Source organism: Phyllostomus discolor, chromosome 8, assembly GCF_004126475.2.
Source record: "Phyllostomus discolor isolate MPI-MPIP mPhyDis1 chromosome 8, mPhyDis1.pri.v3, whole genome shotgun sequence".
In the NCBI taxonomy this organism is placed as follows: Eukaryota; Metazoa; Chordata; class Mammalia; order Chiroptera; family Phyllostomidae; genus Phyllostomus; species Phyllostomus discolor.
The window spans coordinates 40,550,268-40,561,963 of NC_040910.2; the positions used below are offsets into that span (position 1 = coordinate 40,550,268).

General features: G+C 55.7%; 3 protein-coding genes and 1 non-coding gene across 16 annotated transcripts; 3 read left to right on the forward strand and 1 right to left on the reverse strand.

The window, feature by feature from the left end:
- Positions 1-1,453: 1,453 nt before the first annotated feature.
- Positions 1,454-3,412, reverse strand: MICOS13 (mitochondrial contact site and cristae organizing system subunit 13). The gene is made up of 4 exons (XM_028521538.2): positions 3,196-3,412; positions 2,338-2,515; positions 2,088-2,139; positions 1,454-1,682 (listed from the first exon to the last, which is right to left on the reverse strand). The coding sequence occupies exons 1-4, from the start codon at positions 3,222-3,224 to the stop codon at positions 1,585-1,587; spliced, it is 357 nt and encodes a 118-aa protein (XP_028377339.1). The 5' UTR covers positions 3,225-3,412; the 3' UTR covers positions 1,454-1,584.
- Positions 3,412-8,452, forward strand: HSD11B1L (hydroxysteroid 11-beta dehydrogenase 1 like). 13 transcript variants are annotated; one of them, XM_036032233.1, is made up of 8 exons: positions 3,412-3,681; positions 5,862-5,948; positions 6,032-6,162; positions 6,726-6,837; positions 7,201-7,292; positions 7,654-7,747; positions 7,880-8,045; positions 8,122-8,452. In XM_036032233.1, exons 1-8 carry the CDS (start codon positions 3,516-3,518, stop codon positions 8,315-8,317), a joined length of 1,044 nt encoding a protein of 347 aa, XP_035888126.1. In that variant the 5' UTR covers positions 3,412-3,515; the 3' UTR covers positions 8,318-8,452. The 13 variants fall into 13 exon arrangements, with proteins under 13 accessions (XP_035888126.1, XP_035888135.1, XP_035888136.1 ...); XM_036032240.1 differs by having other exon boundaries at positions 3,602-3,681; positions 5,830-5,948; XM_036032234.1 differs by lacking the exon at positions 3,412-3,681 and adding an exon at positions 3,695-4,001.
- An 887-nt stretch (positions 8,453-9,339) lies between these two features.
- Positions 9,340-9,529, forward strand: LOC114504458. Its single transcript, XR_003685223.1, has one exon. It is a non-coding gene; the product is annotated as a U2 spliceosomal RNA (small nuclear RNA).
- Positions 9,530-9,872: 343 nt separating this feature from the next.
- RPL36 (ribosomal protein L36) lies at positions 9,873-11,588 on the forward strand. The gene is made up of 4 exons (XM_028520355.2): positions 9,873-9,999; positions 10,164-10,258; positions 11,221-11,355; positions 11,467-11,588. The coding sequence occupies exons 2-4, from the start codon at positions 10,166-10,168 to the stop codon at positions 11,554-11,556; spliced, it is 318 nt and encodes a 105-aa protein (XP_028376156.1). The 5' UTR covers positions 9,873-9,999; positions 10,164-10,165; the 3' UTR covers positions 11,557-11,588.
- The last annotated feature ends 108 nt before the right edge of the window (positions 11,589-11,696 follow it).

An 11,696-nucleotide genomic window follows, 5' to 3' on the forward strand; every position in this document is an offset into this window, starting at 1 on the left:
CTTTAACACTGTTCAAGAGCCTAGTGGGGTGGTCTTGGCAGGTGTCTCCCTGCTCCATAAAATGGTGACGATAACAGGAGGGTCGCAAGCACTCAGGCAGCCTGGTGGAGCACATGGCCCAGCCAGAGTACAAATCCCTCCGACATGTAAAGGCCTGAGATCAGGACCACAGGGGCGAGGCAAATGAAAATCCTGTGTCCCAGACATGGTTTAAGATTAACCATCTGGGCTCCTGATTGGGCTGTAAACCTGGCCATGCAACTGTCTTCACCTGTAAAAGGGGCACATGGGGCTGATGGAAGGGGCTCTGTGGGTGGAGAACCAGGCTGAGCGGGGCCTGAACCCGGGCCACACTCCTGGCCTAAGAGACAGCAGGCAGCAACACTAGCTCCAGCTCCTTCTTGGGCAGCACCAAGGATCAGGGACACTCCCTGACCTTGCTCATCCAGGAGACCATGGTGGCATAGGTCACGTGGGCTCTCCCTCCCCAAACACTCTAGGCCAGGCCACCTATCCTCAGCTACACCCTTTCCTATTCCACACTTGCCAGCTTCTCTGAGAAATGCCTTGGTCTCTGGTCTCCACTCACTGTACATATGAACACCTGTTACCATGGGCCTGAGAGAGCTCTATCCTCTAAACTGAGGGACACACAGCCCAGAACTTGGGAACAGAGGATTCCATGCTGGCCGGGAGCACCACACTGGGGTCTGCTCCTTGCTCCCAGGGTAGCTTCCTGGGCCAGGCTCTGGCTCCAACCTACACCCACCTCCCACCCTGGCTGACTGGGGCGCAGGTTTCCTTCTAGCACCACAACAGTGGGATTCCCTCAACAATGGGGAGGCCTGGAGCACCTAGAGTCAGCCCACCCTCCCAGGGCTCCATCCCCATGGGGCAGTGCACACCCATTCAGGTCACTAGGCAGCTGATCCAGTATGGGATAGGGGAGTCAGGGAGGGCTTCTGAAGGGAACAGAGAACCTCCGGAAGATGAAGTGAGAAGCACATGGCCCTTGTGGGCTGGAGAGATCCCCACATGGCAATGACCTCCAGTCCTGTGTTCCCCAGGAATACGAGATTTTGGGGGCAGGTGGAATGAGAATGGAGACCAGGTAAGGCTGGATGCGTAGACAGCACAGAAGATATTTTTCCCATCTTACTGAGCCCTGGCTCCCGACTGTCCTACCCTGGGCTCAGCCCTCCAAGGCCCACAACCCCCCACCCAGGCTGGCCTTCAGCACTTTCCCCACCCTTTTCCAGGGCCCGGAGCACTGCCAACTGTCTGCTCTCACTTCCCATATGGAGTGAGGGCCCCAGAGGTTAGGAGCCAGACAGAAAAAATGTGAGCCACTATCAGGCCCTAAGGAACCCCCAGGAGCCAGAAGCCCAGACCCACATGGTCTGAGAGCCAGCCGGGCCACCCCATGTCCCTGGGGCCAGCACATGGGTCGGGGAACACTTCCGAAGTCCTTTATTGGGCCAGTTAGGCCAGGAGCTGCCTTGGAGAGGGTCCCACTCTGGAGGCCTGAGGTCCAGGGCACCCCTGCCCCTGTTCCTGACAGGGAAGGCAGCCTCCTCTGACAGGCTACTTGATTCGCTCCTTCAGGTATTCCCAGCCATCCTTGGTGTATTCACAGGCCTTGGTAGGGGCCACTGACAAGGCTGACATCACGGTAATAATGCCTGTGGGGAGGGAGGGAGGGCCCAGTATCTGGTGAGGCTCCTGCCTAGAGATAAGGGGTTTAGTCCAAGTCCCAGGGACACCTAAATTGGCCATGCTTTTACAGGTGCCACTTCCAGCTCTGTCAACTCCACACAGGGAAACTGAGGCAGAGGAGGGGCAGGGCCTCACCTTGTCTGAGGCCACCTGACTCAGTTGTGTTCAGATGTGACCCAAACTCTCAGAATAAGAACTTCCATCTTGCTCCCACTTCCCTGGAACCTCCACCCCTTCTCTTTTAGACACGGCACAAGCACACACAGCAGCAAGAGGGGTGAAGGACAAGCGCAGCCAGGAAGCAGGATTGGGGATGCTAGACTGGGGGACCTGGAGCCACCCCCCCCCCCAAGCCAAGGGACCAGGCCTACCTGAATTCCAGGACTCACGGATGTGAAAGTTAAACTTTGGAGGGGCTGGGAGCTGGGAAGAGACAGGGAAGACGGGGGTGCTGGTGAAAGGGGAATGCCCTGGCAGCCCAACCCCCTCCAGAGGCAGGGAGAGCAGCACATGCCCCCGTGTGGAGGACACCAAGCAGGGCTGGAGGGACCAGGGACTGAAAGCCACCCCAAAGCTGGCTCCCACCAAGCCGCAGCCTCACTCCCAGCATGGGGTGGGTACCTGGGGTATCTTCAGGCCCGTCTGCTCACACACGTACTGGCTGAACTGGTACACAGCAGGGGGGACCACCTCCTCCGCCTTATGAAGGGCTGCCTGGCTCTTGCTGCCCGGCCCCAGCAGCTCCTGGTCATACACCAGGTAGACCACTCCCCCAGCCACACTCCCCTTGATGAGAAACCTGTATGAAGGGAAGGGAATGACAGCAGCCCAGGAGACACTGTTGGTCACCCTCAGGGCCCTAGGCTCATGGGAGGAGTTAGACCTCCCCTCCCCAAGGAGCCCCACAATTCAAAGAGTGACACAGCTGAAGACAAGCGGCTAACAGGGGAATGGAAAAGCACCTTGCCAGCCCGGAGGCATGTCTGAACCCTACTAGGCACAGCACTCCATTTACAGTGCGCAAAGCAGTACTCCGCCCCATTCAACTGGGGAACTGAGGCCGCAGAATGATAGTGGGTCACTAATGTGATTCCTCAGAAAGCAGGGAACAGCGTAGAGCCGGGGAGGGACACTCCGCGAGGAAACCGCGGTTTTCTGAGTGCGTCTGGTCGCTTCCTAAATGTCCTACGCAGCTCTGGGCGCCCATTCACCAACCCCAATAAATGGCCTGCGGCACCCCCAACTTTACAGAGAATGCAACTGAGGCTCGCAGAGATCTCGTATTCCGACAATCGGAAGGCAAAAAGATCGCGCAACCTCGGGGATCACCTCTCCGCTTGAAACTCAGTTTCCCCTTGTGGGCCATAGGACAACTGACACTACGGGAAACGAAGAGCAGGTTGTGAGCAAACTAAAACACGGTGTCCGCAGGAGGGGGACTTTCTGGGGACTCAGGGCACGCACACTGGCCACACATACCTCATCAGCGACCACACTCGGGAACCCATACTCTCTCTACTCGGCGCGCAAGGACACTCGGCTCGGCTGCCGCTTCCGGTCGCGGCGCCGCAGAGGCCTCTGGGAAGTGTACTTCTCCTTCTCAGCCGCAAAGGCCTCCGGGAGTTGGAGTCTTGTCTCCGCTTAAAAACCGCCAGAGACTGCCGTCCTATCACGAAAGAACGGTGGGATGCCGCCGCAAAGGTGTCTGAGAAATGTAGTCGGTATTGCCCGGTGAGGCGGAGACAGCTCGCCTAGCCGCCAAGGCTCCAGGGAAATGTAGTCCAGCCTTGGTGGTGTGAATGAAAAGGAGTCGGGTGTCTACAGTGAGTCCTGGGGGTGACCCAAAAAGAAGTGGAAGCCCGGGGAATCCACCCGCGCTCGCGCGGGGAACTCACTGCACGGGCCTAAGAAGAGTGTGCCTAGAAGCCAGTTGTCACGGCAACACGAGGGCGGACTTGGAGGGAGGTGGGTCTAAGGCACATGATCGGGGTTCGAAGGGTGGGTGGTTTTTCCTTCAAGGAGCGGAGCCTTGGCTTCCGCGGCTAGCAGAAGAGCCAGGCGGGGGGGCCGTTGCCCGGCAACGCCCGCGCGCCTAGTCGCTGCGGCCTGAGCTTTCTCTGCTGAGAGGCAGGCTCTTAGTCACATGACTCGGGCCCTAAAGAAGGGGGCGCGGTCGGGGTCCCTGCCCCCTTCCTCGGTGAAGGTAGGGCAGACTGTTGTGCCCGTCGCTCCCTGGCAGGGACCCCAACCCCGGAGAACGGCGGGAGAAACCGAGGCCCGAGTGGGTGAGTGAGCTGTTGGGGAGCTCGGGGCGGGTCACACTCCCACTTTTTCCAGCTGGAAAACTGAGGCCAGGCGAGGTCAGTGGATTCTGCGAGTATCTGCTTTTCCCTGTTTCTTCCCCATCTCAGCCCGGCTGCTCCATCCACCCATTCTTCCTCCTACCTACTCACCCACCTATCCATTCATCCAACTCCGCCTTCCTTTGTGGGGCTGCTGTGTTCAAGGCCAGAGGTGGAAAGAGGGTTGAGCTGGAGGGCTTCACGGGCTCTCTCTGGAAATGAAGGAGGTGGGAGCGCGTTCCCTGCTAAGAGAATGGCTGGTGTGACTGGGGAAAGGGCGAGAACTTAACTTTTCTGGTAACTGGTGCATAGACAGGAGTTGGAGAAGATGGGAATGGGCAGGTGGGCAGAGGCCAGACCCTGTGGGCTTTGTGGGCTGTGGAGGAGCTTGGTCTCCATCTGGGGCAGTGGTGAGCCCGTGGGACGGTTTAGAGCAGGAAGGGGCATGCCAGATTTCTTTCGACAAAGATCCCTTTGGCTGCGGAGGTTAGGCCAGAGTGGGAGGAAGGGAGAAGGCAACTGGAACTTTATTGTGGGAGCTAAGGACATAGGGCTGGATCTAGAGATTGGTGATATGGGGACTCCCCATTCGTACCACCTCTCACCCTCCTGGGTCCTAGAAGTCCCCTTCTCCTCTTTGTCCCACTGAGTCCAGAGGACAGAAAGATGTGATAGGCCTCTGCCCTTTTCAAGGGAGACGCGTGACTCTCCAGATGTTAAGCACTCAGCCTGCATCTCTCTTTTGCCTTCTCCCTGGAACAAATGAATCCTTCCCACAGCTGAAATCATATCTTAACCCTCAGGACATGGGACTTTCCGATTACTCCTGGGTATCTTCAGACAGAGTGGTCTTTCTGGGCTCTCCCAGCTCTTGCCTGCCACATTCCTGTGTTGATCTAGTATCTACCGAGCACCTGGCACAGTTTGGGGAGCTGCAAACCTAATGGGGAAAATAACTGGGCCCTGGGCCAAGGGACTGAGCACAGGCCTTTGAACCGAGTTGTCGCCAGTTCGATTCCCAGTCAGGGCATATGCCTGGGTTGCAGGCCAGGTCCCCAGTGGGGGTTGTGTGAGAGGCAACCACACATTGATGTTTTACTCCCCCTCTTCCTCCCTGTCTCCCCCTCTCTCTAAAAATAAATAAATAAAATATTTAAAAAACAAAAAAAAAAAAAACGGAAGTTTTTGTTTCCTTCCTCCCAGTCTAGGGGAAGTGAGGGACAGTGCACATGAAACTAGTCATCTAGGTGATTTCAGGTGATGTTAAGTGCTGAGAAAGAGATAAGAGTTCTAGAGGTAAGGGAGAGGGAGGGACTAGGAAGGGAGGGAAGTGCCCCAGAAGGAAGGAATTTTTGTGCTGAGACTGGAAAGAAGTGAAAGCAAACCATTGGATTTTATTTGCAGAGAGCATTTTGGGCAGAGGGAACAGCCAGTGCAAAGGCCCGGCCGGAGGTAGATGGTGACTGGCTGGTTCTGAGGAACAGCATAGAGGCTGGTGTGGCAAATAGCAGAGTGAGCAAGAGGACCATTTTGGCCACCAAGGAGTGTGGCTTGTGTCCTAAATAAATCGAGGAGGATTTTCAGCAGGGGGAGGTAAGATGTGATTCTGGTGTTTCTTGGAGGGAGAAAGCTCCAAAGATTGGTACAGTGGTTCAGGTGCCCTGGACCAGGTGGTGGCTGTGGAGATGGAGGGGAGGGGCAGGTCCAGGAGCCAGGAGGATCTGCTTTGAACAAAGGTGCAGTTGGGGAAACAGGTGTGGCTGTGGGCCAGGCCTGTGCCGGCCACCCCCTCTCTCACCGCAGACCCAAGAAGGGCCATGAAGGTGCTGCTCCTCACTGGGCTGGGAGCCCTGTTCTTCACCTACTACTGGGCTGACAACTTCGACCCAGGTGAGTGCCTGGAGTGGGACAGGGAGGAACCAGGCCAGCTGTCCTGTGCATCCCCTAGGCTGACCACCCCTGCTCACTGCCAGCTAGCCTTCAGGGAGCCCGGGTGCTGCTGACAGGGGCCAGTGCAGGCGTTGGGGAGGAGCTGGCATATCACTATGCCCGTCTGGGCTCCCACCTGGTGCTCACTGCCCACACCGAGGCTCTTCTGCAGAAGGTGAGACACATATTTCAAGTTTAAATTGGGGGCAGGAGTCGGGTGGAAAATGGGGCCTGAGTCTGCATCCTTGCAAAGATCGAGGCTTCCTGTGTGAATTTGGGCAAGTTGCTTAACCTCCCTGAGCCCTAATTTCCTCATTTGCAAAATGGAGACAACAAAAGCATCTCCTTGTGGGTTATGGTATTGGGTAAATGCAGTGAGACAGAGTGTAAAGCAGGGAGTGTTTTTCAATGAATGCCACTGTTGGTAGTGTTCAAAGTGTGTGACAATACGGTTCTCAAACTCAAAAGGATGGTGGGTGGACAGACACTTCTTAGCAAGAGAATGTTCCAAGGTAATGTACAACTCTTAGAGACAGACCTTCCAGAATTTCAAGAGGGGCCAGAAACCTTGAGGTGTACTTGAAGTTTTAAATGTTAATAATTGAGCAAATATATTCTGGTCCACGGGCTGCCAGTTTGCAACCTTAGAGGTAAAGCTTTGGGAATGGAACAAGAGGCTCAGAGTAGGGGGGAAGCCACCTGGGGTGGAGGGGCCCACGGGCAGCTCTGGCCCCCCAGGTGGTAGGGAACTGCCGGAAGCTGGGCGCTCCCAAGGTCTTCTTCATCGCTGCGGACATGGCCTCCCCTGAGGTGCCGGAGCGCGTGGTGCAGTTTGCGCTGGACAAGCTGGGTGAGGGGCGGGGCCTGGAGTCTGGGACCTTGGCCTAGGCCTTAGGGGCAGGACCAGAGTAGGTGTGGGAGTGTGGTAGTAGCGGGTGTCTGTGGGAGGAGATTTATAAGATGCTGAGGCATAACTAGGGGTAAACCCTCATTGCATCCAAGGGAGCCCTTTGGATTAGGGACAAGCCTAGCTGGATCCGGGGAGCAAGGAGGGGTCTTTTTAACCTGGGGAGTAGGGGGTGCTACCTAGGGTGGAGCTGGTTGGGTCAATGCTCTGGGGAGAGTTTGCCAGTTTAAGGAATGGGGCTAGGAAAGGATTTAAGGGGCAGAGCCTCAAGGACTGCCTCCTAGCTGATGAACCTCTCCTGGACAGGCGGGCTGGACTACCTCGTGCTGAACCACCTCGGTGCTGCCCCAGCAGGCACACGGGCGCTCAGTGCCCAGGGGACAAGCTGGCTCATGCAGGTCCTCTGCCCCTCCTATCCCCAGGTCCCACTTCTAAAGTTGCTAGGTTTCACCCTCTCTCGACTTTGGCACCTCACACTAGCCTGTACTCCAGCCCTCTCTCGCCAGCATCCACTCTCTCCCCATCCCTCCTCCATCCCTAGCCCCAGACTCCGCCCCTCCTGGTTCTAGGCTCCACTGTCTCTATGCCTTAGTTCCGCCCCTGGGCTTGAGCTCTAGCTCCTCCATCCAAGACACTGCCCCAGTCCTCCGGCTTGCCCATCCCTAGCCAGACCCACCCCCAGGTTTGTAGGTTCCACCCCTTGCCTCCACCTTCTTGGCTTGGGTTGTCTTCTGCGTCACTCGCAGTCACCGCCTCCAGGTGAACTTCTTGAGTTACGTGCAACTGACTTCGTTGGCGCTGCCCAGTCTGACGGACAGCAAGGGCTCCCTGGTGGTGGTGTCCTCGCTGCTCGGTGCGTGCACCTGGGGCGGGGAGTGGGGAGGCCACAGGCCTAATGCAGGGGAGCCTGGATGGAGCAGGAGGGTTTCCTCAAGATAGGGAAGCAGGGTGAGGCAGTTCAGCCGCTGCCCTCCTGCACCCCCAGGCCGCGTGCCCACATCCTTCTCTAGCCCCTATTCAGCGGCCAAGTTCGCACTGGACAGTTTCTTCGGCTCCCTGCGGCGGGAGCTGGATGTGCAGGATGTGAACGTGGCCATCACCATGTGCGTCCTGGGCCTCCAGGATCATGCCTCAGCAGCCGAGGGAGTCAGGTAAGGCCAAGGACGCGAACTAGGGGTTGTGGGGAGCTACCCAACTGCAGTCCTCACCCCGTCCTCCTGTCCGCAGGGGTGTCACAAGGGCCAAGTCAGCCCTGGGACCCAAGGCAGCCCTGGCTGTGATTCGCGGCAGTGCCACGCGCACCTCCTGCGTTTTCTACCCGTGGCGCTTCCACGTGCTCTGCCTGCTTCGTACCTGGCTGCCTCACCCAAAAGCCTGGTTCATCCGCCAAGAGCTCAATGTCACTGTCACTTCTGCTGTCTGAGATAGAGGTGGAGCTGGTTGGTGTTCTCAGAGGGGGACCCTTCATCCAGCGATCCTGAAGGCGGGACACAAACAGACACACCTCTGGGAGGGTGGCCACGACTAAAGATACTGTCATCCAGACAAAAAGGGAAAAGCGAGAAAAACTGCTAGCACCTGGAAACAATGAAATCTGTCAGTGTGAGAGCAGCTACTGTGTGCCAGTACCTTATCAGGGACTGGGAAGGCGCTACCTCAGTCTTGGTTGTCTTGTTGATGTGATCACTGCTTCCATTTCACAGGTGGGGAAGCTAAGGCTCAGAGAGGTGATGTGGCAAGTCAGCCCCAGGCCCTGGCCACTTCAAACAGGGCACACCAACTGCTGAGCCACCCTCAGAACCTTCTCTGTCTCCCATCTGGAACCACCTGATTTGTCCTTTCCATTCACTCAACCTGGGAGCATCACCCAACCCTTGTGTGCCCAGGCAAGGGAGAGCCACAAAGCTAGCTAGCTACTCAGTGGTGGGGTCCGAGGAGGAGGAGGAGGAAAAGAACTTGTTCTGCGCTGAACCCAGCCTCCCTTTTCATAATAAAAATCCTTTTTCTTTTGCACATCCATTGTTCAAATTTCTTGGTCCTTCCAATGTGCTGGCAGCAGGCTGGGAAGAGGGGATGTGTGTACTAGAACTCTCAACCCCATTTCACAGTTGCAGAAACAGACCGGGAGAGGCGGACTCACCTAGGAATTCAGAGACAAAAGGGTACTGAGTGGGACCAAAGGCTTTGTTTGCTGTACAAATTACATGGCTTGTGCACCAATAATGATAACATGCATCAGGCACTACACACTTAACATTAGAATTGAAAGATAAAAAACAGAAAAAAACTTTTTTGTTCCCATCATGCCTCTCATCTCTGTATCATCTAAAATTAAATCAAATTATGTCAGATGCCACCAGCAGGCAATATACTGCATTGCTTTCCTCAGCCCTAACTCAGAACTTGGCCTCATATAAAATACCTTCATTTTAAAAAATTAAGTTTATCACTTTTGGCCTTTTGTATAAAATCAAGTGTAGTGTCTGTTCTTATCAGTTTAATATATGGTATGTCCTCCATCTGAGGACATTATATTAAATGGGTTTTTGGAGCTGGGAGATGGAATAGGAGCTTGCTCCGTCCACTCTGCGCATCGACCCGGTATTGGAGTACTTATGGGAGTGGTGCACACACACAAAAAATTTTTAAAAAATAAAAATTTAAAAATAAATAAAGTACTGATGAAAGTTTTATTTTGTGTCAGGCACCATTACATCTTGTAACAACGGTTCAAACGGTTTGGAATATGTCCTGTTATTGTCCTCACTTTATAAATGGAGAAATTCAGGTATTGGGAGGTGAAGTCCCCTGGCGTCAGCTAGCGGCTGAGGTGGGATTTTACCCAGCAGAGGTGAGACTCGAACTTTCACACATCGGAATAGGGAGGCACCTCAGCCACAGGCACGCCCACAACTCCCTACTCCTCCCTAGGGTCCGTGGAGGTAAACGCGCTTGCTTAGGGAGACCGCAGAGAATCCTCCAACCGACAGAGGGTGCTCGCGAGCGCCAATGCCTCTCTGGCCCGTACAACCCGCGAGGAATTGGTATTCCCAGAGTTCCGTGCGGTGTCTGCCCTTCCGCCGCGGCCCCATTGAGGAACAGCAGGTTAGTTGGTACTGGAGCGGCCTGGATCCGCCGCCATCCGGACCCTGGGAACCTTGGTGCTGCTCGGGGAGATGGCTGGGTGTAGCGAGCCACTGCGGGGGTGCCGGGCGGCGATGGCCTAGCCGGGGCTCACCTCTACACCCTCTCCCCACCCCTGTCCGCAGCCATGGCTCTCCGCTACCCCATGGCCGTGGGCCTCAACAAGGGCCACAAAGTGACAAAGAACGTGAGCAAGCCGAGGCACAGCCGCCGTCGTGGGGTGAGTTCCGGGGGCACGAGCGTGGCGGCTTCTGGGAAGAAGGGGATAGGGCCTTCCAGGCGGAGGGCACGGCCAAGGCTCCAGGCTACCGAGGACAGTGAGGAACCTTACAGTGGGCAGAGCGGAAGAAAGGGGGTGTTAGGCTGGCCAGAGCAGTGAGTGAAATGTCGTAATTCGTCTCAGCGGCGAACGCCCACCTGGATCCTGCACCTGGACAGTCCTGCCCGCGAGATGGAAGCTGGCGCAGGTGGAGCGAGTTTGGGTTACGTGCGTAGGAGTTTGCCCGGTAGAACAGGAGTTGGGTCGAGGTTGGAACGCAGAGGAAAGCTGATTTTCAGGCGGTCAGGATTTATGGGTTCCTGCTATGTAAAATGTTCAAACCTGCAGAGAATTTTCACGTTTATTTGAGCCAACCTGACAATTGCCCGGAAGCAAGATCTAAAAATTTTCCCGGAGGTGAATACGTTACCACTTCCTTTATGCGTTTCGAATTAAGGAGGAAATTTAAGGGAGAAAACAAGGCTAGGTAAGATTACTTGTGCTCTCGAGGGTGGTCACACCTTCTAAGCATTTCAAAGATTTACTAAGCTAGATGCACAAGATCAGTGGTCAGGGTTGGCTCAAAAACCCTTCACCAAAGGAATTACAGGCCTGGATCGTGACTACCCACGACTTGCCCAGTGAAGAATTTATGGTTTGTTACGGCACCTTCATGAAGTAGCCCCAACACCAGGGTGGAAGCCTGTGTTGGATGGGAAAGAACTGCAGGCCCAGGGAACAGCCAGTACAAAGGGCCAGGCATTACGTGCCCTGATGACCCTGGGGGCATTGGGAAGAGTCCTGCTTCCATTGTACCAGACACACTCAAAATTCAAAACGCTCCAGCTGGAGGCCCAGGCATGACCCTAAGGGGTCTGGCCTTGGGGTTCTTAATCCCTGATGGCCTCCCTTCACCCCCCCAGCGCCTCACCAAGCACACCAAGTTCGTGCGGGACATGATCCGAGAGGTGTGTGGCTTTGCCCCCTATGAGCGGCGCGCCATGGAGCTGCTCAAGGTCTCTAAGGACAAGAGGGCCCTGAAGTTCATCAAGAAAAGGGTAGGTGGGCAGTTGTGCGTGGGAACATATATCTGTGCCCTGGGGGTGAGAAGAGGGTGCTGGAGGCATGGGTGAAACGGGCCCAGGCTGATGGACCTCCTTGCCTGACAGGTGGGGACACACATCCGTGCCAAGAGGAAGAGAGAGGAGCTAAGCAATGTCCTTGCAGCCATGAGAAAGGCAGCAGCCAAGAAGGACTGAACCCCATACCCTCTGAGCAATAAAACCTGTTCGGAAACTTGGGGCTCTTGTGGCATTTTACATCCTGTCCATTGTCCCAGACTTCCTCCGGGACCATGGTATTGGGGCATGGTGGTAGGCACAGAGGGAAGCAACAGACG